Source organism: Schistocerca serialis, chromosome 4, assembly GCF_023864345.2.
Source record: "Schistocerca serialis cubense isolate TAMUIC-IGC-003099 chromosome 4, iqSchSeri2.2, whole genome shotgun sequence".
Lineage (NCBI taxonomy): Eukaryota > Metazoa > Arthropoda > Insecta > Orthoptera > Acrididae > Schistocerca > Schistocerca serialis.
This window is the reverse complement of record NC_064641.1, coordinates 51,719,254-51,743,420: the sequence shown is the minus strand read 5'-3', so window position 1 is coordinate 51,743,420 and position 24,167 is coordinate 51,719,254. Positions and strand designations below refer to the sequence as shown.

The window sequence follows — 24,167 nt, the reverse complement described above, 5'->3', positions numbered from 1 at the left end:
ATCTCTAAAGTGAAAATTATGGGAGAAATTTCTGAACCATTCGATACAAAGGCTGGTATTAGATAGGGAGAAGGACTTTCCCAATTACTGTTTAACTGTGTTTTGGAAAAGGGAATTACAAACTAGTGAGAGCAAAAGTTGAGTCAAAATATAGATCACTAAATAAAGTTAGTTAGAAGTAATATTAGAGTAGACTGCCTCACCTTCGCAAATGATCTGGAAATTTTAACCAGGGATATTATCACAGCTCAAAAACAAATTGAAATTCTCAAAGCAGTTGTGGAAAATGTAGGACTACAAATATCATTTGCAAAATGGAATATGTAACATGCAATGAACAAGCGCCACTTTTATGAAAAAATAAAAAGGATTTATCAGTTTAAATGCTTGGGGCAAATCATACAAGAAAACAGTCTGAGGAGAGCTGCAATTGAAGTTCACTGCCAAAAACTGGCAACTGTATTCAGATTAACACACAATATTTTATAATAAAAATTCACTTTCTAAATTCATCAACATTAGGCATTGCAGCACTGTAATCAAACCTGAGTGGCATTAAGGAGCAGAAACTCTAATTTTATATAGAAAGAGGGATGTTGAAGAAATTCAAAAGAGAGATTATTAGGAAAGTATTAGGCCCCAAACTTACTGATGGAGGAACTTAGTCTGAGAAGTAATAAGGAAATAGAATAGTGACATACATGGTGACATGAAAAACAGACTTAAATTTAATGGGCACTTTGAAAGAAGACACCCACTACGTTGACAAAACACACACAACTCTATAAAAGCAGAAAATTAAAACTGAGCCAATTCAATGGATTGCTGCAGTTGAGGAGGATTGTAAAGTAGCTGGTATAGTTCAGACAGACATTACAGGCAGAAAAACATTCAGACAACAGAGATTTGATTGGAAGGTTGGTCAGAGGGAAATTGGAAAATAGACTGGAACACCATGCTCTGATGAGAGACAGACTCTAGTAGTAGTAGTAGTAGTAGTAGTAGTAGTAGTAGTAGTAGTAGTAGTAAGAATAATAAAAAAATTAAAACTCACCACCTACACACACACAGTTATGGAACCATGCAAGCATTTGTTGTCAGTGGTGCCTTATGTCAGAAGGGCTGAAAAGAAAGTAAGAGAGCTGTAAGAAAATAACTAGAAAGATCCAGGATGGGGAAAGTTGGGGAAAAGTTGCCCCGAACTCTAGGTCAGGGGAGACTTATTGGAAGGGGAGAGAAGGAAAGACTCAGTCGTTGACAAATATTTCACAGTGCAAGTAGGATACAGTAATTGAAAATAGATTTTAAACGTGAGAGATATGAGCAGATCTCTGCCTCTAGCACTCCTCTTTAATAACTTCAGATTTCTTCCATTAATTATTAACTACCTTACAATAATGTTTCAGCAGAAACCAAACTACTCACTTTACATACCCATAATCTTTCGCATAATTATAATTTTGCAAGTCACCCCAATATAACTACTTTTACATACTGTCAACTACATAGCTGAAGTTGAATGTCCTACAGTATAGCAGCTAATCTTGTTTGCATTGTAAACAAAAACAGAAAACATCAAATATCTGAAAGCTTGTGACAAGTCATAACCAAATCATAAAATGTCATAATTTACTGAAGTATAAAAACAATAATCATCAGAAAGCACTTGGCAAAAAGATTATAGTGCACTTAGTAATATAGATACTAACATTACCCACAACACAACAAAATTAGAAGTCCATATCGCAAAATGAGTAAAAAAGATAATTTATTCGCTCATGAGCAAAAATTTGCGTGCCGCCCTATGATGCTTGATTATTAACAGTAATCAGGTGGTGTCCTTCATTTGTCACAAATTGTGGTACCTACACCACTTTTGTATTGTACTGCTAATCTTCTCTTTAAATTTGCTTTCACATTGAGACTTCATGACCTTTGGACACAAACTGTCATAGTTCTGCTCCCTCAAATTTCTCGTAAAACAAATATCAGTTCAAAACTACAATCTTTTCAATAGGCTCCTACATTTCATATAAATTAGCTACATTATTAACATTACTACAGAGATGATTCAAAATAAATAGATGGAATTTCTGATCAGTCATCGAAATTTGTGTCAGAAGTACAGAATTTCTTATTAGAGTTACACTGTGTAGACACTTACACTGTTTGCCTTTTTCACTACAATTTCTAAAATGATTACAAAATTCATTCAGGAACATCAGCCACCTTGTACGCTGTAGTTGGCTACAAAAACTTAATCTTTATGAAACAGGTTCAGGTTTCAAAAACTTGGCTATTTCTTTTCATATAAACAGTTTGCAAGTGAGAGATCTAAAATGGTTTTCTGTTACTGTAGTTGAAAGTTCACCTGCTTTTAACACTTTTTCCACCTGCTTTTAACACTTTTTCCACCTGCTTTTAACACTTTTTCCACCTGCTTTTAACACTTTTTCCACCTGCTTTTAACACTTTTTCCACCTGCTTTTAACACTTTTTCCACCTGCTTTTAACACTTTTTCCACCTGCTTTTAACACTTTTTCCACCTGCTTTTAACACTTTTTCCACCTGCTTTTAACACTTTTTCCACCTGCTTTTAACACTTTTTCCACCTGCTTTTAACACTTTTTCCACCTGCTTTTAACACTTTTTCCACCTGCTTTTAACACTTTTTCCACCTGCTTTTAACACTTTTTCCACCTGCTTTTAACACTTTTTCCACCTGCTTTTAACACTTTTTCCACCTGCTTTTAACACTTTTTCCACCTGCTTGTAACACTTTTTCCACCTGCTTGTAACACTTTTTCCACCTGCTTGTAACACTTTTTCCACCTGCTTGTAACACTTTTTCCACCTGCTTGTAACACTTTTTCCACCTGCTTGTAACACTTTTTCCACCTGCTTGTAACACTTTTTCCACCTGCTTGTAACACTCTTTCCACCTGCTTGTAACACTCTTTCCACCTGCTTGTAACACTCTTTCCACCTGCTTGTAACACTCTTTCCACCTGCTTGTAACACTCTTTCCACCTGCTTGTAACACTCTTTCCACCTGCTTGTAACACTCTTTCCACCTGCTTGTAACACTCTTTCCACCTGCTTTTAACACTCTTTCCACCTGCTTTTAACACTCTTTCCACCTGCTTTTAACACTCTTTCCACCTGCTTTTAACACTCTTTCCACCTGCTTTTAACACTCTTTCCACCTGCTTTTAACACTTTTTCCACCTGCTTTTAACACTTCACATAAATATTAGTCTTTGAAAGCATAAAAACAGAATTTAAATTCCCTATCTTCAAAGAACATATAAAAGTTTGTTTTCTGCTGTATGAAACCTTTTTGTTTTTGTTACAGTTCTACATTAGTTTGGGTGTTGGAGTAGGTGGATATCAAGAATTTCCTGATGGGTGTATGTCACGTCAAAATCCAAAACCCTGGAAAAATAGGGAAACAAAGGTAAAATATAATTTTGATTATATTTGATACCTAAATTTGTAATGTTACAGCTGCTGCATTCCTGAATACCTTGAGAACACAACAATGAAATATTTGCTTATTTTAATCTTGCACAGATGTCATCTTGCATGTCCTTCCGGAGTTGAATGTGTAACCTAGATAAAATCAAAATTCTTGATTATATGGCTAAATGGTGAATATGAAAAGCTATTTTTATTAGTAAAAAGGTACAGATGATCTCCCAACTCCAGTTTTGATTTCATTCTCAAAGAATGCATGTACAGAATTGTAGTATGTCTCCTACAGAACCTGTTGTGGCCTTACTTAGAAAAGTATCTTGTTTCATGTTAAGTATGTTCTTGACATATTGTTGAATTGGGTGTACTGCTGGTGGTCTGCGTTTAACAAACAATATTTTGACATCATACCTCAGCGTCTTCATCGGGTGCTTCCTGTGACTGGTAGTTGTTGTTGTTGTTGTTGTTGTTGTTGTGGTCTTCAGTCCTGAGACTGGTTTGATGCAGCTCTCCATGCTACTCTATCCTGTGCAAGCTTCTACATCTGCCAGTACCTACTGCAGCCTACATCCTTCTGAATCTGCTTAGTGTTGTCATCTCTTGGTCTCCCTCTACGACTTTTACCCTCCACGCTGCCCTCCCGTACAAAATTGATGATTCCTTGATGCCTCAGAACATGTCCTACCAACCGGTCTCTTCTTCTTGTCAAGTTGTGCAAAAAACTCCTCTTCTCCCCAATTCTATTTAATACCTCCTCATTAGTTATGTGATCTACCCATCTAATCTTCAGCATTCTTCTGTAGCACCACATTTCGAACGCTTCTATTCTCTTCTTGTCTAAACTATTTATCATCCACGTTTCACTTCCATACATGGCTACACTCCATACAAATACTTTCAGAAACGACTTCCTGACACTTAAATCTATACTCGATGTTAACAAACTTCTCTTCTTCTTCAGAAACACTTTCCTTGCCATTGCCAGTCTACATTTTATATTCTCTCTACTTCGACCATCATTAGTTATTTTGCTCCCCAAATAGCAAAACTCCTTTACTACTTTGTCTCATTTCCCAATCTAATTCCCTCAGCATCAGCAGACTTAATTCGACTACCTTCCATTATCCTAGTTTTGCTTTTGTTGATGTTCATGTTATGTCCCCCTTTCAAGAAACTGTCCATTCCGTTCAACTGCTCTTCTTCAGTCCCTTGCTGCCTCAGACAGAATTACACTGTCATCGGCGAACCTCAGTTTTTATTTCTTCTCCATAGATTTTAATACCTACTCCAGACTTTTCCTTTGTTTCCTTTACTGCTGTGACTGTTACGATGTCAAAATATTGTGTTAGATAAGCAAACAACTGGCAGTACACCCGATTCAACGAGATGTCACAAAATTGCTGGGAAAGACTAAGAAAGTATGTTCTTGTCTATTAATGTATCATGAATTTCCTTCCTCATACAATGTGGAGTCAGTGCACATAATTTCAACTTGTGTGTGGGAGAAAGTAAATTCTTTTAGCTAAAACAGCTCTGATTTATTTCAAAACTCCATTTGTTGAGATGGGCCAAAATTTTTATAAAAGATCTAGTAATTAACTTCTTCCTTACACCTGTGATTTACAGTGTCTAGATCTAAATTTAAATTCATAAATCTGAATGAAGGAATAAAAGAACAGAATGGTATGATAATGTATTAGACATCCTGGCAACAGACAGACCTGAACTTGTCAAATCAGTTAACTTAGAGGAAGGAGTCGGTGAACATAAGGCTGTGATGGCATCTATGACAATGACAATGGTCTGACAGTGTTAAGAAAAGTAGGAAGATACTTTTGCTTAGGAAGAATGACAGGACACAAATTTCAGAGTACCTGAGCAGTCAGCATCAAATATTTGGTGATAAGAATGCAGATGGGGACAACAAATTGAAAAAATTCAAAGGAATTGTGCAATATGCCCTAGGCAAGTATGTTCAAAGTAAGGTCTTAAGGGATGGGAAAGAACCACCATGGTTTAATAGCAGTGTTAGAAAAGTGCTATGTAAACAAAGAGAACTCCTTTGCTCTGAGACGAATATAAACCTGGCTGACAAACAAAAGCTGAATGAAGCAAAAATGAGTGTAAGGAGAGCAATGAAAGAAACATTCAATGACTTCGTAAGGAAAACTTTGTCAACCCCAAGAGATTTTCGTCATATTTAAAAATCGGTAAGTGGGTCAAAATCATCTAGTCAGTCACTCAGTGATCATAATGGCACCGAAACAGAAGATAACAGGAGAAAAGGCTGAAACACTGAATTTGGTCTTCCGAATTTGTTTCACTGTGCAAGATTGTAACATGGTCCCTCCTTTCAATCATCATATGAATGCTGGAATGGCAGATATTGGGAACTGATCCCACAACAGAAAAACTAAAACTGCTAAGTAGAGTAAAGGCATCAGTACCAGATGAGATATCTATAAAATTCTACAAAGATTATATGAAAGAACTTGGGTCCCCTTCTGGCAGTAACTTATCGTAGATTGCTTGAGCAACAAAGGGTATATAGTGACTGGAAGAAATCGCAGATCATTCCCATTTTTAAGAAAGGCTGTAGTACAGATGCACACAATATAGATGTATATTGTCAGTGTGTTATACAATTGTGGAACGTGTTTTATGCTCAAGAATTGACCTTCTTGGTGAAGGAAAATCTACTTTATAAAAATCAACGTGGATTCCAGACAGAGATCCTTGGTTTGCTCTGTTCCTCCATGAGATCCACAGCACTGTGGACAATGGCACTCAGGTTGATGCTGTTTTCCTCGACTTCAGGAAGGCATTCGACACCATCCTGCACTGCTGTTTAGTGAAGAAAATGACCTTATTAAGTATCAGAGCAGATGTGCAACCGGGTGCAAGCCTTGCTTACGGACAGAGCTCGACACGTAGTTCTTAATGGAACAAAATCAGCAGATCAGCAGGTGCAAGGTAATTTCTGGAGTACGCCAAGGAGATGTGATAGCACTGTTACTGTTTACAGTGTATATAAATGATCTAGTAGGAAGTGTTGAATGCTATCTAAGGCTGTTTGCAGGTAATGCGGTTGTATGTAACAAAGTAGCAAAGCCAGAAGATAATGATTTGCAGAATGACCTCCAGAGAACTGATGAATGGTGCAGGCTCTGGCAGTTGGCACTGAATGTAAATAAATGTAATACATTGTGCATACACAGGAAAAGAAACCAATTAAGTGTATAGCTACACCATTGATGACAAACCTCTGGAATCAGTATCTGCTGTAAAGTATCTAGGAGTAGCTATCCAGTGACCTTAAGTGGCAGGACTGCATAAAACAAATAGTAGGAAAAGCAGATGCCATATTCAGACTCATAAGCAGTATTTTCAGAGAATGTAACTTGTCCACAAACGAAGTGGCAAGGTGTTTTTTCGAGTGATTCTTGAGTATTCATCTATCTGGGATCCCTACGAAATAGGACTGATGAGAGATAGAGAAGATCCAACAAAGAGCAGCACATTTAGTCACAGAATCATTTAGTTCGCATGAGAGTGTTATGGAGATGCTCAACAAACTCCATTGGCAGGCATTACAAGATAGGCATCATGGAGAAATTTGCTACTGAAATTTCGAAAGGGCAATTCCCAGGAAAAGTTGGATGACATATTACTTCCCCCACATACATTTTATGTAATGACCATGAGGAGAAAATTTGAGAAACTAGAGCCAGTACAGAGGCTTATCGGCAATCATTCTTCCCACGTGCTGTTCACGAGTGGAATAGGTTTGGAGGGCTCAGTGGTACAAAAAGTACCCTCCACAACACACCATTAGGTGGGTTGTGGAGTATGATGTAGATGTAGAATGGTAATTTGCAGCTATGAGTAACAGAGCACATGGAAGTTCTTAAATGTTTTGCAGATACAGCCATCTGGGTATAAGGTCACATCTGGAGTGTAATACATGTTAATTGCAAAGTTATGAATTCTATAAACTGTGACTGATAGCAAACTGCCTTTCTGGGGACAATACTCAGTGACGGATTTATAGCAAAATCATTGTTCTGCTTAAAACTTAAGATTGATGGAAAATTTCTTTTCTTTTTCAGTCCATGCTCTTCTTCTACAGAGCCTTAGACAAATGGTATCCAACATGGGATGCACAGAAATCTTCACTGGAAGTGGATTATGTGAAAGTATGGGCATTATAGTTTCAGCAACATGTTTTAAAAAGATTAATGAAGTTATTTATATTCAAAAAAATTTTGTAATGAGCAGCCATTTTTCAAATTTTATACAGAGTTTTCAATAAATCTACCATATCGTTGGAAATGAATTTAGGTTTTCCAATTAAAACATTAGCCTGTACATTTTCCTGACATTTGGCCGTGGTAGTCATGCTGCAACCTAGTAAAGTGGAGTTAATCCACCTGTTACTATTCCACTCCTCAGAAAAAGCTATTTTTGTCTGAATATGTTCACACCTGCTAGTAAGTTTGGTGTGTACCTAAAAATACCAAAATATAGTTAATACAATATTTCACATAATTTTATTAAGAATGTGATAGTTTAGTCTAAATTAATGAATTAATCCCATAATCAATAATGTGCATGAATTAGCAAAATTGAAATGTGGAAATTTTACATAGAAGCCTGTAATCTATTGCATGGATGTACAGTGTACTAATCAGATAGTCCTACGAACTCCTTTACTTCTCTAATCAGCTGCCTTTATAATTAAAGTAAATTATTGCTGACTCTTACAAGTCATCTACACTAGTAAATTTGCATCTTGTAGTTTCATGAAACACGTATTACCAAACTCAAAAATTCAGTACACCAATCTATAAATACCCCCCCCCCCCCCCCCCAAAAAAAACAAAAAGAGAATTGTATGCACACAATAAGCTTATGGTCAACATCTGAGTGTGTAGTAAATATCTTGTCCAAAAAGTATATGAATCTGTGGGTAATACTCACACGAGTAAAGTGTATCTAAGTAGTATAGGTTTAGCATTCTGCACAATACCACCATGCAGTGATTCATGTGATTTTTATGACATGTAGATGTGGATAAACTACAGTGGTCTAAGTTTTGGTGAACTTTGTTTTGAATAAATCAACATGCTCACTGTCTTTTATTATTTAACTCTTGATATACATTGTAGAGCAGTGTTAAACTTGGTAATGACAACAGCAAGGAATTTGTTATGAACTACCATTAAATGTGATTCTTGGATTTAACATAAAAATATAATAGTATGTACTTGGTTGGTTAATGACTTTGTATTTTTTATAAAAATTAATGGGAGACACTTCAAAGGAGAAATTTTCACATATTGGTCACAGCCGGACAATGTGCTGTAGGAAAATAAATGTGCCTATTACTGAATCTGAAAACACGTGGTGTTGCTTCCATTATTGTTCAATGTAGTTAAAATACCCAAACAGTTCTTTCAGTTTGAGACTGAACATATGGTGCTATTGGGGAAACAATCTACAACCAAGGAAGTCTGCTTACAATTTCATGCATATTAAGTACTGAATTTAAAACCATATTTTGATAAAGAAAACTGTTTTCAGTGAATGTAAAATATTCATTTTTCCCTGAAGAGAGTTTTGTAAATTTTGTCTCTTAGCAGTAACAGAGTATGTTTGAAGAGACAAAAAAGTAGTGATGAAATACGGAAATAGCTACTTCCCAGTTTGTTTAGTTTGTCCTGATATCAGCATCGTATTCTGCAAGGTGTTGAAGAAAACCACATAAGTATAACAACAAGGTGTTGAAGAAAACCACATATGTATAATAAAAAATTATATTACCAAACACATTTTATAGATTATAGCATGGGGAAGAAAGCTCAGAAAAATGTAACAATTTACATCTATGTCTTGGAGATACTTCTGCAGAATGTTCATGATAACTTAAAATTAGGCCAATTACATTATCTACCACTGGTACTAACAATCTTCAATTTACCTTTGAAATGGTGAGGAGAAACTTCTTGACCTTAAAATGAAACACTATCTTTAAGATGAAATTGCACTTATTTTTCAATAGTCTACCTTGGGGTATGTTGACAAATACGTTTCCACTGAATACATTTTATTCCAGGATTGAGATCCAAGGTGGTCTGCAGAATACAAATCTATGGCTTGCCATAACCTATTAAGTGGCTGAAAAAAATTCCAGAAAAAATTTTTGAAGGAAAATAGATGGCCTGAATGGTTAATTTGTTAAGGCTGTGTAATGGGAAGCATTTTATGAACCTTCAACATCGCAGCGCGTCAGCAATCGTTGGTTAATATATTAAAAAACTAAAAACCCGCCTTGATTGTGAAAAAAGCACCTAGTGTTGTGTTAACTCAGGTTTCGGCGTAAATAATGTTTTGGACCTCACTTTAACTGTAGTTGAAAACTGCATTGAATTTAATATTTTTCGGAAAAATACGTTTTCTGACAATATTATACCTGCAGACTCGGCCCATCCATATGCCCATAAGATGGCCTTTTCTCATTCTAATATTCATAGTTACAGCTATCCCTCTTGCACCAGATGCAGTAGAAACTGAACTGCTCACACTTGAGAGTATTGCTATAAATAATGGCTATAGGCCTCAGTTGGTAAGACAGATGTATAACAAGAAAAAAAATAAAAATAATATTATGTCTTCCACCCTAGGGGATGCATTAGATGACAAACAAGTGGCAACGATATCTATCCCTTACATAGGCAATATAAGTTACAAATTGGGGCGTTTACTCAGAGCCCATAATTTGAGTCGCCTATTCTACTAATAATAGTTTACATAGGAATTTAATTCACTCCTTGCAGAGTAAGAGTGATAAAATTTCCCAATCAGGAGAATATAAAATTACATGCGGGGATTGTCCAAAATTTTACATCGGGCAAATGGGACGAGCTCTGGGTCTCAGGTATAAAGAGCATATTACTACTAGAAGCAGTGACGGTACTAAGGACTCTACTTATGTGGAACACCTTGTGTAAACGGCTCATGCGCCGAGCCCTCCAGTTAATATCGAGTTACTTCATGTCGAGGTTAAGGGCTTAAAACTGGATGTTTTGGAAGAAATGCAGATCTTTAACCATCTGCAACATGCTAAAGACAATATCCTTAATGACCAACTCCTACTAAGAAATAGAAAATTTTTTGAAGGTTTCGTGTCTTTACTTTGTTCTTCATACTTATAAATCCGATGATTTGGGGATTTTCACATGTGTGCGCTGACTGGCGAGCAAGGTTGGTCAAGCTGTTCATCTTCTCTCTTTTTATCCTCATTTTCCTTTTACAATGAAAGTGATTTTAGCCCTTTGAACACCTCATGTTTTATCCCTATATCTTTATTACCACGATGTCTTTAGATTACGTCCAAGCTTCATATGTGTTTCTTTACAAGCATAAGCAACCGCGTGTGGTTATTTTTAGGTTTCATCTCCTATTTAGCTCGTCTCTTGTTCTATCCATTCCATTTTTTTAATTACGTTGATCCACTGTTGGGAATATATGGGATATTTAGCCCTGACCCATGTATAAACTTTCTCATATTTGTATGCGCATTCGCATTCAAGTAACTTCCCTTGTCTTGCGCATGTGCATAAGTAGCGGGTCAGGCTTGTAAGTGAGCAACCATTTGTAGCTGCAGTTAATGGCGGGTAATGGCCCATCGAACATAGGCCGGTGTGAGGTGGAGCATACACCATTAAGTCAAGTAGTGGTTTTGACTTTGTACATATGTACTGTTTGTGTTTTCCTTTTCTTTTTCGTTTATAAATGTATAGCTATGGTGTTCTTTTAATCATTGACAAAGGTGGTCTTAGGCACTTGTGGGTTTTACTGTCGTTCTGAAGAGGGTGTAGTTATCTACGCTGAAATCTGAGTTAACACTTAACACTAGGTGCTTTTTTCACAATTGAGGTGGGTTTTTAGTTTTTTAATAATGAAGCATTTTATGTTGGGACCAATATGTTCATCCCATTTTGGAAGTTTGCTAAGGCTGATAAATTTTTGTCATCTAGCTTGGTGCTTCAGTAAAATATTTTTAATCAGTATAAAGTGAAAGGACTGCTGTCTCAGCTGTGTGAATGTAAATAAGCAACAGAAAATCCAGCACGGAATAATGAGAATATTACGAAAAGGATATACAACTACTCACCATAAAGAGTTGTTAAGTTGCAGATGGGTACAACAAAAACATCTTCCAAAGTAGAAAATGATTGCTGTGTTTTCGCAAAATTGATCTTATTCAGGAGTATGGCAAAATTCATTGCAGTTCGAAGCATTACCAACCTGATTTTTATAGGTATAGCCTGAACTCACGGTTTACATCAAATGGATTTTCTCTTTTTCATTCCTTGGAATAGACCTTTTTAGGTCTAAATGAACAATTTTGGCCTGTTTTGGAGTTTTAACCAAAAAATCAATGAACACTTATTAATATAAAAATTTTATTATATCTTTATTTTACTCATATTTGTCAATATTTATTCAATGACTGTATTACTTCCATAAAATAAAGAACAATCACCTTTAATCACAACTGTGATTTTGTTTCAGTACAGGATGCATTTTGAGCCTGGACACTCAACTTAAAATGTCTGTCAGTGTTTCACATATTTAAGTAAATTCAAATCCTGGTAATATTACAGTAGCATGTTAGAAAGTGGTACATTGTGAAGTTCACAAAACTAAGACCAACCAAAAAATAACTTCCTGTTTACAGTAGTGCATACATAGTTTTGAAGCACAGTAGGAGTAAACATGCTTATGTACATATATTCACTTTTCACTCGGTCATTTTAGCAAATACAAATCAAAATAAGTCAAATTCAAAATCCAAGAGAGAACTGCCTTCAGTCATACTTTACTAAATTTTGACACAGTTATTATAGTTTTCAGAAAATAAACTATTAACTTTTCCTTATATTTAAACTTCAAAAAATCTAAGAATTTATACATTGCGACCCTGTTAAAATCCTGAGTAACTACCTATGGGGTATAAGTAGAAACTATAATACTTAATAATACACCCATTTTAAAAACAGTGATTTATTGTACTTGACGGCACAATGTGTACAGCACAAAGACAAAAAAAAAGGGTGCCAAGACATGGATCTCTGCTTGACGCTCCAAAGAACATGGCAAAGAGAAATCAAACCTTTGTAGCTGGTGACGGTCGATGTTTAAATACTTCCGTGAACGTCGCCACATAGCTGCCCCTCACCCCTGCTCCCCCCCCCCCCCCCGCCCCCCCTTGCAGTATGGAGTACCAGTCAGTTGGCGGGGACAGTGCATGATTGGTAACTCCTCGGTGTCGTCTGGGATCGGTGGAGATGGCTGTGCTAGCAGCTCGAGGGGGCGCCACTGGACGGTGTAGTCATCGAAACTCTGAGGGTGGCAAAAGTGTTGGCCAGCCCTGGAGTGTGGGTGTGGTGAGAAGATCTATGATGCACACAGCACATGCACGAAAACGAACCCATTAGGGCACACGAATGCTCTGGTAGCTTTGCCAGATGTTGAGGGTGGGAGTGGGAATCGTCGCACTAATGACGTGGCTGGTGTGGAAATAGGGGGCGATGCACTCGGTTTTACCAACAGTATATTAGCAGAATCTCCTCGGATGGTGATAGAGAGGTTCGTGATGTCCTCTGGGGAAATGTCCACCCGCAGTTCAATCGTGCCCTGGTCAGTTCTGGGTAGGGGTACTGAGAAACCTTGGAATGGGGAGCCAGGAGGGATCAGAGGTTTGTGACGACCCGGCGAGGGAGTCACGGGAGTGTGGGGATAATATGTGCTTGGTTGGTAGTACCTTGATGTTCCCATCATGGGGGGAGAGGTCTGAGATGGGGGTAAAGAGCTTGACTGAGAGCTGTTGGTGTCAATGGACTCGGCTCAAGACAAATTGGACAGTGAAGGTTGGGGCGAGAAACCTCGGAAGGGTGAGCCGGGAGTGCTGCAAGTTGCAGGGGCCTAGAAGTGGGAGTGGCTAGGGCTGAAATAAGGGAGCTGTATTGTGAGCTCCGAATGTGATTAGAGGAATCTGCATCCTCAACAGGAGGGGGCGGGGATGTCAGCTCCATGTACGCTGGTTTTACCCTGTGAAGTGATACAGTGACTGGGTTGCCTTTGACCTTGATGTCTAACATCTGGTCTGATCGTTTAATAATTTTATGTGGGCCAGTATAGGGAGGCTTTAGGGGAGTCCGCACTGTGTTGTCGCAGAGCATTACGGGTGTGCAGGTCCTAGCATGGTGAGGTTTGCTGGGCATGGAGTTCGCACTGAAGAGTGGAGTGGCTCGGTCAGCAGTGCGGATGCGTTCTCCAGTTGATTGATCTTCGTGGCTGGTGATGGCAGTTTGGACACAGGTAGTTTCCCGATCCATATTGACATGAGGGTGTCATTGGGCAGGGCCTGTTCGTTGACGAGGAGTCGTAAGCATCGCCACAGCTGTGACAGTTTTGTCACTGAGGTGCTCCTCGTAGATGAGGTTCTGAACCTTTTCCGTTGATGCCTGGGTGAAACGTTCCGATATTATCTCCTTGGCAGTTGTGTATTTGTCCACCTGTAGCGGTGTACTTACTATATCATGGATCAGGTCTACATGGTCGTGGAGGTTGATCAGCAGACAGATGAATCTTGAGTCATTATTGAGCTAATAGTATTGAAAAGTTTGTTCTGCGAGAGTGAACCAGAATTTAGGGTGCTCTAGTGTGAACGCTGGTAGTTTTGGTAGCCTATCGGGTGGCGGCAGTTTGGAAGCGGCCGATAGGTTAGGTTCGGGTGTGGATGTTAGGTGGTCCAATGTAGAAGGGGGGGGGGGGGGGGGGGGTTGCTGTATCTTCGAGCCTTTGCAGTGCGGCTGGCGTGCTTGGTGGCACTGTAAAAGTGGGTGGTTGGGCGGTAGGGTAGCTCGGCGCAACAAAGCAGTCAACCGACGTGGCTGGCACAATACATGTTGTGGTACATGGCTGAGCATTAGGCCAGCGTTCAGTCAATGTTACTTGGTCCCCTGGCGGAATAGTTCACTGTGCTCAACTGGAGCAATGTGGTACTACATGGCCAGTGCATGGTTTACAATGTTCACATGGCACGTCTAAAAAGAGGTTCCACGAACTGGTACGTAAAAGTCCTGAGGTACGTTCTCTGGTGAAGGTATGGTAACACTCGCATTATTAGAGTAACTGCCTGACAAGTCGACAGAAGGATTCGTGAACTGTGCAACTTGTTGCTGTGCCACGTTGTCAGAAGGATACTGTTGAAGTCTATATGGGACAGAATCAGGTCCATCTACGGATGTTAATGCTGTCTGCTTGCACACTGTAATTAATGTTTTGTGGCACTGCTGTAGATTTAGGAGATGCGAAAGGGTTGTTCCGCTGGTGGGATTCATACACTACTGGCCACTAAAATTCCTACACCACATAGATGACATGCTACAGACGCAAAATTTAACTGACAGGGAGAAGATGCTGTGATATGCATATGATTAGCTTTTCAGAGCATTCACACATGGTTGGCGCCGGTGGTGACACCTACAACGTGCTGACATGAGGAAAGTTTCCAACCGATTTCTCATACACAAACAGCAGTTGACCGGCGTTGCCTGGTGAAACATTGTTGTGATGCCTCGTGTGAGGAGGAGAAATGCGTACCATCACATTTCCGACTTTGATAAAGGTCGAATTGTAGCCTATCGCAATTGCGGTTTATCGTATCGCGACATTGCTGCTCATGTTGGTCGAGATCCAATGACAGTTAACAGAATATGGAATCGGTGGGTTCAGGAGGGTAATACGGAATGCCGTGCTGGATCCCAACGGCCTCGTGTGACTTGCAGTTGAGATGACAGGCATCTTATCCGCATGGCTGTAACAGATCGTGCAACCACGTCTCGATCCCTGAGTCAACAGATGGGGATGTTTGCAAGACAACAACCATCGGCATGAACAGTTTGACGATGTTTGCAGCAGCATGGACCATCAGTACGAAGACCATTGCTGTGGTTACCCTCGACACTGCATCACTGTCAGGATCGCCTGCGATGGTGTACTCCATGATGAACCTGAATGCACGAATGGCAAAATGTCATTTTTTTATGAATCCAGGTTCTGTTTACAGCATCATGATGATGGTCGCATCTGTGTTTGGCGACATGGTGAATGCACATTGGAAGCGTGTATTAGTCATCTCCATACTGGCATATCACCCGGCGTGATGGTATGGGGTTCCATTGGTTACATGTCTCGGTCACCTCTTGTTCGCATTGACGGCATTTTGAACAGTGGGCATTACATTTCAGTTGTTACGACCTGTGGCTCTAACCTGCATTCGATCCCTACGAAACCCTACATTTCAGCAGGATAATGCACGACCGCATGTTGCAGGTCTGTATGGGCCTTTCTGTATACAGAAAATGTTCGACTGCTGCCCTGGCCAGCACATTCTCCAGATCTCTCACCAATTGAAAACGTCTGGTCAATGGTGGCCGAGCAACTGGCTCGTCACAATACGCCAGTCACTACTCTTAATGAACTGTGGTATTGTGTTCAAACTGAATGGGCAGCTGTACCTGTACACGCCATCCAAGCTCTGTTTGACTCAATGCCCAGGCGTATCAAGGCCGTTATTACGGCCAGAGGTGGTGATTCTGGGTACTGATTTCTCAGGATCTACGCACCCAAATTGCATGAAAATGTAATCACATGTCAGTTCTAGTATAATATATTTGTCCAATGAATACCCATTTATCATCTGCATTTCTTCTTGGTGTAGCAATTTTAATGGCCAGTAGTGTATTTCAGTGTAACGTGGGGGAAGCATGGCGTCACAAAACCAGACTCACTCAGATTGTTGTTATGTACTCGAAGTGGCATGGAAGAAGGTTCCGGCGATGTAGCGTGAGCTGATTTCACTGTAGCAGGGTGTTGGAAATCCAGCGGGTTAAACACGCCTTCTTCATTGTGCTAGTAGACGCTGAACTCCGGGTGTGTGTTGCTCATGGTCCTGGTCTCCGTGATGCGGTTGAGTCGATGGATGTAAATAGCATTTTTCGCGACACCGTAGTCCCGAACACTTAACTCGTGCGAAACGCTGGAATAACAAACTTGGGGTCACCATTATGGGGTATAAGTAGGTACTATAATACTTAATAATACACCCATTACTAAAAACACTTATTTATTGTACTTGACGGCACAATGTATACAGCACAAAGAAAAAAAAAAAGGGCGCCAAGACGTGGTTCTCTGCTTGGCGCTCCAAAGAACATGGCAAAGGGAAATCAAACCTTTGTAGCTGGTGACAGTCGATGTTTAACTACTTCTGTGAACGTCGCCACATATCTTTTGCATCATGAACTACTGCAAGACATGGAGGAAGTGTCAGTGAGATTGTAGAAGGTGCAAACCTTGTTGACTCCAGTGACGTCGCAAGCCACACTAGGTTTCTTTGTTGAGGATACATTGTGTGCCTCCTTAAAATTTATTTTTTCATTTTTGAATTAATTACCAATAATATATATGAGTGTAATCTGTATTTTCATACGAGAGAGAGGTTGATCCTCTGTTTTAAAGAATATAACACCAGATGTAATTTTGTGCCTAGTTTTAGGTATGTAATTGATTTTCTAATTTATTTTGACTTACTACTTGTATCTTTCATTATAGGGTGAAATCAGTAATTCTTTCGTAACTTGAATTCTACCTTTGATGTATAAACAAATATAAATTCTATATTAGGTATTAACTTTTTGAGGAACAGCTAATAGTAATTTTAAAGTATCTATTAGGCTCTCTTTGAAAACATGTTAGTAAAGCCAGCCCTTAATTAATTCCAGAGTAATTAAGTTTTGTCCAAAGTATAGTCTGTGTACTTATATTTGTAAATTTCATGATTTAACAAATAATTTGGCCTAACTCTTGTAGAACTATTCAAAAAGAAGAAATATTTCGATGTATTCAGTTAATTTAATGAGTTAAGTTTTAGTTGTAATTTCTGTAAATTTAATTTCGAACAATGTATAGTTTCGGCACCTATTATGGTGGTCATGAGACAGTCAGTCCACGGCAGAGTTTCAGACAAGGAACCTGTGTTGGTTAGTACGGCAACAATGCATCAACTTAACAGTGAAATAAGTGTTACACCAACAGGGCCTGTGTTAAAGTAATAACAGTGGCTGCTCAATTTATTTGAAAGATTGTGAACTGTGTTGTCAGGCTTTTACTGCTCGTAGATGTTCATCAGTAAACTATTGTAGCAGTATGTGGATGTTCACCTGCAACCTATTAATGAAGCTTATTGAAAGTTAAACAATAGTGCACTGGCCATATAACTGTGTAATATTGGGTGGTTGTGAACAGTGAAAGTAACACAGTGAAATGCAACTGGGCATCTGTCAGCTACATCATTTACAGTAGACAGTAGTTGTACTTCCACAACCCATTTTTCAGCCAGTGTAGCAGCCAGTACGTGAACACAGAGGACAACAAACGAAGAGATAAAGCAGGGAACATTGTCACAATTGGGCAAACAGCATGATCGACATGGTCCTAATGACTGTCAGTTGGGTTTAACTCTGGAAGTTTGGGCAGGGTAGTATGGTTGAAGTCACCCTGATGCTCTTTGAACCACACACATGTACTGCAAGATGTGACATGTTGCATTGTCCTGCTGGTAGATATGGCAATAAAAACGTGTGTAGGGGTGGACATTGTCTCGAAGGATACCTGCATATTTGTGTTGATCCAATGTGCCTTTCAGAATAGAGAGATCACCAAGGGAATGCTACGAACAAATCCCCCATACCATAACACTCCCTCATCTACACTGGACATCTTGCTTTCAGATATTTCATGCCATACACACTAACAGCCATCTATTTGATGTAGTATAAATGTGAGTCATCTGAAAAGATTGTGCATCGCCACTCAGTGAATGTCCAGTTGCGGCAGTGGTGTGCAAATTCCAGCCTTCATTACTGATGAACAGCAGTCGGCATGGGTCTTTGAACAAGGCACCTGCTGCAGAGGTGCACTTGTAGCAATGTTCACTGAGGAGACATTGCTGATAGCTCCAATAGCTCCTTGATTAATCTAGGCAGTCAGATGTTTTAACAGTTGCACATCTGTTGTCCCATACACATCTCTGCAGCCATCATTCACCCCAGTCATCTGTGGCTGATGGTGCACTGCTGTTGCCTTGGTGCCGATTTTGGATAGCATTATTTTGCCATGCATGGTGTACTTTAATCACAGCAGCATGCAAACGGTTTAGATATAGCTATCTTCGAAATGGTTCTACCCTTGGCCTGAAAGCTGATGATCATGTCCATTTGGATGTCACGTAAATCACTCTGTTTCCACATTATGATGAAGACTGCACTATTTCATTGTCTCCCCGACTCGCTTTATATACCTTCCACAGCTAGTGCTACCTCTGAGTAGTTATCGCACATTGACATCGAGTATATGCAGTAGTCATATTAATGTGACTGTGACTGACTGTGCTAGAGTTATTTTCTTTGTATATTCTTTTATTGGAAAAGGTTTTTCATGTGTCACAAATGTAAAAACACATTCGAAATGTGTATTAAAGTATGACCAAAGTCTGTGGCTTAATGCTACAACGAGAATTTTGTATGACAATTTTAGTATTGGGGTACACACTTAACATTTTAAAGGTCTGTAAAGTGAACTTTTTCTGATGTCTTGCAGTGCATATTTCATTGACACAATTGCTCATGGGGCCTCAATACAATCCACCTTTCAACTACTCTCCCTGAATAATGCAAATTTTCTTCATATCTTATACCCAGAATTCCTCATACGAATGTTCCTCAATTAAGTGATGCATGCTATACCCACTGAACTAGAAATCTCCCCGGGTAAATCTGCATCTTGGAGATATCTTCACCATCTTTCACTGTTATAAATGCTGATTCTAGGCTTTGAATTGAGACAGGTAGATGTTGGAACTCAGGAGCTAAAAAATACAGGAACACACGTGCAGGCACAGTACTTTGGCAAATCCAGTGTGCCACCTAGTGTAACATGCACGCAAATTTTAAAAATGAAAATCATAAAAAGTTTGTTGGTTCATCAGTGGTAGGCTAAATGTATTATACACAACAATGGATGTGCACATGAACTGTGAAAACAATTTTTAACTTACGCATTATTGACAGGATTATTAAATAAAAACTAGCTTGATTACCTACACAACATGCAAACTTGCTGTAAATTACAGGCCGTAATGAATCCTCCTCCTCTAACGTTACATTATTTTTATAGAGATACCTGATACCATGAACAATCTCGAATCTCGCGCAGGTTAAACTTCTCAGCTGTTTCATTAAAAGAATTCATATGATTTCGTGTATGATCTAATACATTACAGGCTAACATGTATAAAAAAGAAACTGTGCTAAAATTGATATGTACCAACAGTTCAAATTATTCTTCGGTAATTTCCAAGAATGATTGCCTATCGAAGTTGCGGGGTCCAAACGATGCATATCAAACGTGCGATTGTAAATCGATCATGCGACCCTGGTGGCGGGTGTTATGAGTATGTTTACGGTGGTCAGTACAGCAGCGACAAAAGAGCGTTGCAAAATACTTGTAATTACAAAGGAGACGACTTACGTTACTCCTCGTCGGTGTTGTCCTTCTGTGAAAGTCCATATGATGTGTACGCTACGGGAACTATTCCCTTTTTGCCACAGCCTTGGTAATCACGCAAAAATATGGGTAGTGTATCACCTGCATTAACTTTCCTGCAAACACAACTTGTGGAAATAGAGGTACCGAAACAAGTATAGTTCGTCTCTTTGTCCTGGACGCCCTTCTCTTTTAATGGAAGACTTCACGGATTTCCATAGCCGCTCGATGTTGTGTGTGTGCACACTGGGGTTATCCGAAAACACAAACTCGACAGAGTGGTTGTCGAGCTCTTGGTCGAATCCTTCTGCTTTGAGTGTCTTGCAGGACTGAAACCCATCTGTAATGACTTTTCTGCCTGGCAGTATGAAGTGCTTTATCAGACTCACTAAAGTGACCTTGTCTGTGGACAATACTATGACAATGAAACGCTTCTGGGACTCTCGTTCTATTCTTCCGAATAGCCAAATATGGTCGATTTCACTCTTTGAAGGTTGTCCTCTGCTTCTTCCTTCTTGCTAGGTGAGATTCGTCCATGTCAACAACTTTACTCAGTCCACCAATAGGTACACTGTCGTTCGTCACTACCACATAACACACTTCTCTGCAAAACCCGAAATAATCGCACACGGTAGTAGCAGTTTCCGATGCTGTTACTTGCAAGGTGCAGTCTCGTATCCAGCAAGATAGAATTACGCTGGTTAGATGGATAATTTGGAAGAGTCGAACCACGTATTCTTCCTGATACTAGTTCGTTTTCCGCACTGTCAGCAATGAAATTGTATCGGTATTTCAGCATTGAAATTCTTCTTTCAAATTTTTACACTCTTGACACCACCGTAGTCTATGCGATACCTCCTTTTCTCGTCCGGCAGTATTCCATATTTGCGACAAAAAGTGAAACAATTTTCTACGCTGGATAAGCATGGAATTAGATTTTCGCATGTGAGAGAATCCGCCGAAGAAACGTGAAGAACACCAGACGTCCCACTCACTAGCGACATAAATCGTCTGGATTTCCCTAGCGAATCACAAATAATTCATGGCGGTATGTAACTTATAGCAACTAATGGAAGGACGGAAAAGAGATAAAAATGACGATCACAAACAATTCATCATACCGCCCGCCAACAGTTGCATGATCCATTTACAATCGCACGTTGGATATGTATCGTTTGGACCCTGCGACTTCGATAGGCAATCGTTCTTGGAATTACCTATTCTTTTGAAATATTAGAAATGACAAAATTTTTGGCATACTTAAAATTCGAATTATTAATTGCACAATCTAAAACTAATTACTAAATTCATTTCTGGCTTAATATATAAAATATTTTAGTGATGATTCATCTTTTGTTTTGGAAACACTTCTGCTTTGTAAATTCTTAGGAATAGTGAGTGTGCTGCAGAATGTAAGGAGCGGTGGGTATGCCTCTGATGAAACTGCATGTATTTTGTTAAACTTGTTAACAACAATGTAATTGTTGGTTTTTTGAATGTGGAAATTGTAAAGTCGGCGTGATTTAGAAAAATGGGATAAAAAAAAGATATTCATAGCAACAGTCAACGCTTCACCAGTTATTTCGCCAACAAAGGCTTAAGAAATCAAAATTTTACAGCTGCAAGAACGTACACTCTAACGTTCCCGACTTAGAGTGTTAATCAGAGTTATTTCGATTTATTCCCCCAAACCACCACCCACTTCTTTAAGACGTGACTTGGAATTTGCAGCCACTCTTCTTCACTGGATAGCTGTAAACCCTCTTGACTTCTCCGTCGAATAACGCTAGGCACAGGAATTTTCAGACTCTTTCTTCTTATGAAATAAGCAGACATACAATCTTTGCTTTTCGTTGATTAATGATGTATGTGACTTTCATACACAATAAAACTCTCACTTTCAACATAAATATATAACTTCTGGTAAGTACCTCGTACAGTCAAACGTCAGAAACAAATTACAGTTAAAAGAAAGTTGGCTTTTATACCGTAACTTTTGTTAATTTAAATCAGAAAATTAGTATTGCCTATAGTAGGGTGGCCAAACGTCCCGGAAAACCGGGATTGTCCCGGTTTTCATCCCTGTGTTCCGGTGTCCCGAAAATTTGTTTCGGGACGCTCAAAAGTCCCGGAATTCAGTTTTTAAATACATTTCGTGAAACTTTCTCAAATTTTTGGGATTTCGCTATATTAAAGGAAATACAACACAAGAAATTAATATATTTTAGCTTATTTGTCTAAAACCTCCATTGTCCCATACTAGTAATCACAGTATCAGTATTTATACACTCAGGCAATAATTTACTTTGAGCGGTACTTTGGCCAACAAGTAGTAAGTTGTATTATTGTAACAGAGCTATGAAACCGTCCGATTGTCGCGCCACTTACCCACACACTCATTGTCAGAACAGTGTAGTAGTTGATGTTTTGTCAGACAAACCGCAATAGTTTTTTCTCATGTTAGTGGTATTATTGCTGCAGTACTGTGAAACGCAATGCCGAAACATGCCTGACTGACTGTTATTCCAAGGAACGGAATTTCATTAAGAAAGGTCGTTTTGATTACGAAGCAGTGTGTTCCGTATGTAACTGTTTTATTAGTATAAGTCATGGTGGACGTTCCGACATAGTTGATCACATCAGTTCAAAGAAACACATTAACAGATACAGTGCACCGAGCTGCAGTAAAACTCTACAAAATTATTTTGTGAAACATCAGTCAAGTGATGAGACGAAACATCGAGCAGCCGAGCTTATACTAGCCTACCACACGGTAAAACATCACCAAACTTATAGATCTAGTGATTGTACTAATAAGCTTAACAGCAGTATGTTTGATGATTCTTCCATTGCAAAAAAAGTTTAGTTCAGCAAGAACTAAAGTGTCAGCCATAGTGAAAGGAGTTATTGCTCCCTAGAGTCTAAAGGAAAGCCGCCTTGAATACATCAAAAAGTCTTCTTTCTATGGGATATCCACTGACGCCAGCAATCATAAGGCAACTAAAATATTTCCGTTTGTTGTTCAGTTTTTCGATATTAATCAGGGAATTCAGACCAAAGTTTTGAAGGTGAGTTCCCTACCTAATGAAACATCTGACGAAATTTCAAGATTTTGTATGAATACTATCGAAATGTTTGATCTTGAGAAAAATAAATGTGTGTCATTTTGTGGAGACAACACGAACACAAACTTTGGTGGTTTAAAAAGACAAGGCAAATGCAACGTATTTAACAAATTAAAGTCAACATTGCATGAAAACATTGAAAGCATACGGTGCCCTGCACATGTTTTACTCAATAGCGTGCAGACATCTGCTGACAGTTTAAGCTGTGATGTTAAAACTATCGTCATGAAGGTATACTCACACTTTTACATATATACTGTTAGAACAGACAGGCTTAAGGAGTTCTGTGATTATGTGGGAACTGAATATATGAGTGTAATGTGTCACTCGAAAACTCGCTGGTTATAACTGTTTCCAGCAGTTAAAAGAATAATCCGCCTGTTGGAACCGTTAAGATTTTTTCCTAAATGAAGACAAAGCCCCCAAAATATTGGTTCAGTTTTTCAGTAACTCTTTAAGTGAAGCCTACTTATGGTTCATTCACAGTCAGCTTAGCACTTTGCAGCATGGGATAAAGGAAATTGAGGGAAGCAAGAAAAGTGTAATAGAGGCAAATGAAGTTTTGAAAAATACTCTGGAAACTATTACTAAGAGGAGAGAACAGCAGTTCATTTCTTTTATTGTTAAATCTGTCCTTAAAAGGGCAGAAGTATCAGAAGCAGCGGAAAGGAGTTTGAGAGCAGAAGTTAACAAGTTTTATGACACTTGTGTAGAATATCTCAGCAAGTGGAGCGCCTCATATTTACCCTCATCGCCGGTGTTTGATTGGATGTTACTGAAGAGAGTGCCAAAATGGGAAAGTGTTGAAGAGACAGTTTGTTATTTGAAGAGTAAAGAGATTGAAATCGATGATTCCATTCTCTTTGATCAGTTCGGCATACTGACAAATT

General features: G+C 38.9%; 1 protein-coding gene across 1 annotated transcript in view; it reads left to right on the top strand.

Moving 5' to 3' along the window:
• Nucleotides 1–7,811, top strand: part of LOC126475076 (beta-1,3-glucan-binding protein-like) — a 113,528-nt gene extending 105,717 nt beyond the window's left edge. The window contains exons 8-9 of the mRNA XM_050102637.1: nucleotides 3,357–3,458; nucleotides 7,585–7,811. Coding sequence (XP_049958594.1) covers nucleotides 3,357–3,458; nucleotides 7,585–7,686 — 204 coding nt within the window. The 3' untranslated portion in view covers nucleotides 7,687–7,811. The remainder of the gene's footprint in view (nucleotides 1–3,356; nucleotides 3,459–7,584) is intronic.
• Nucleotides 7,812–24,167: the final 16,356 nt, after the last annotated feature.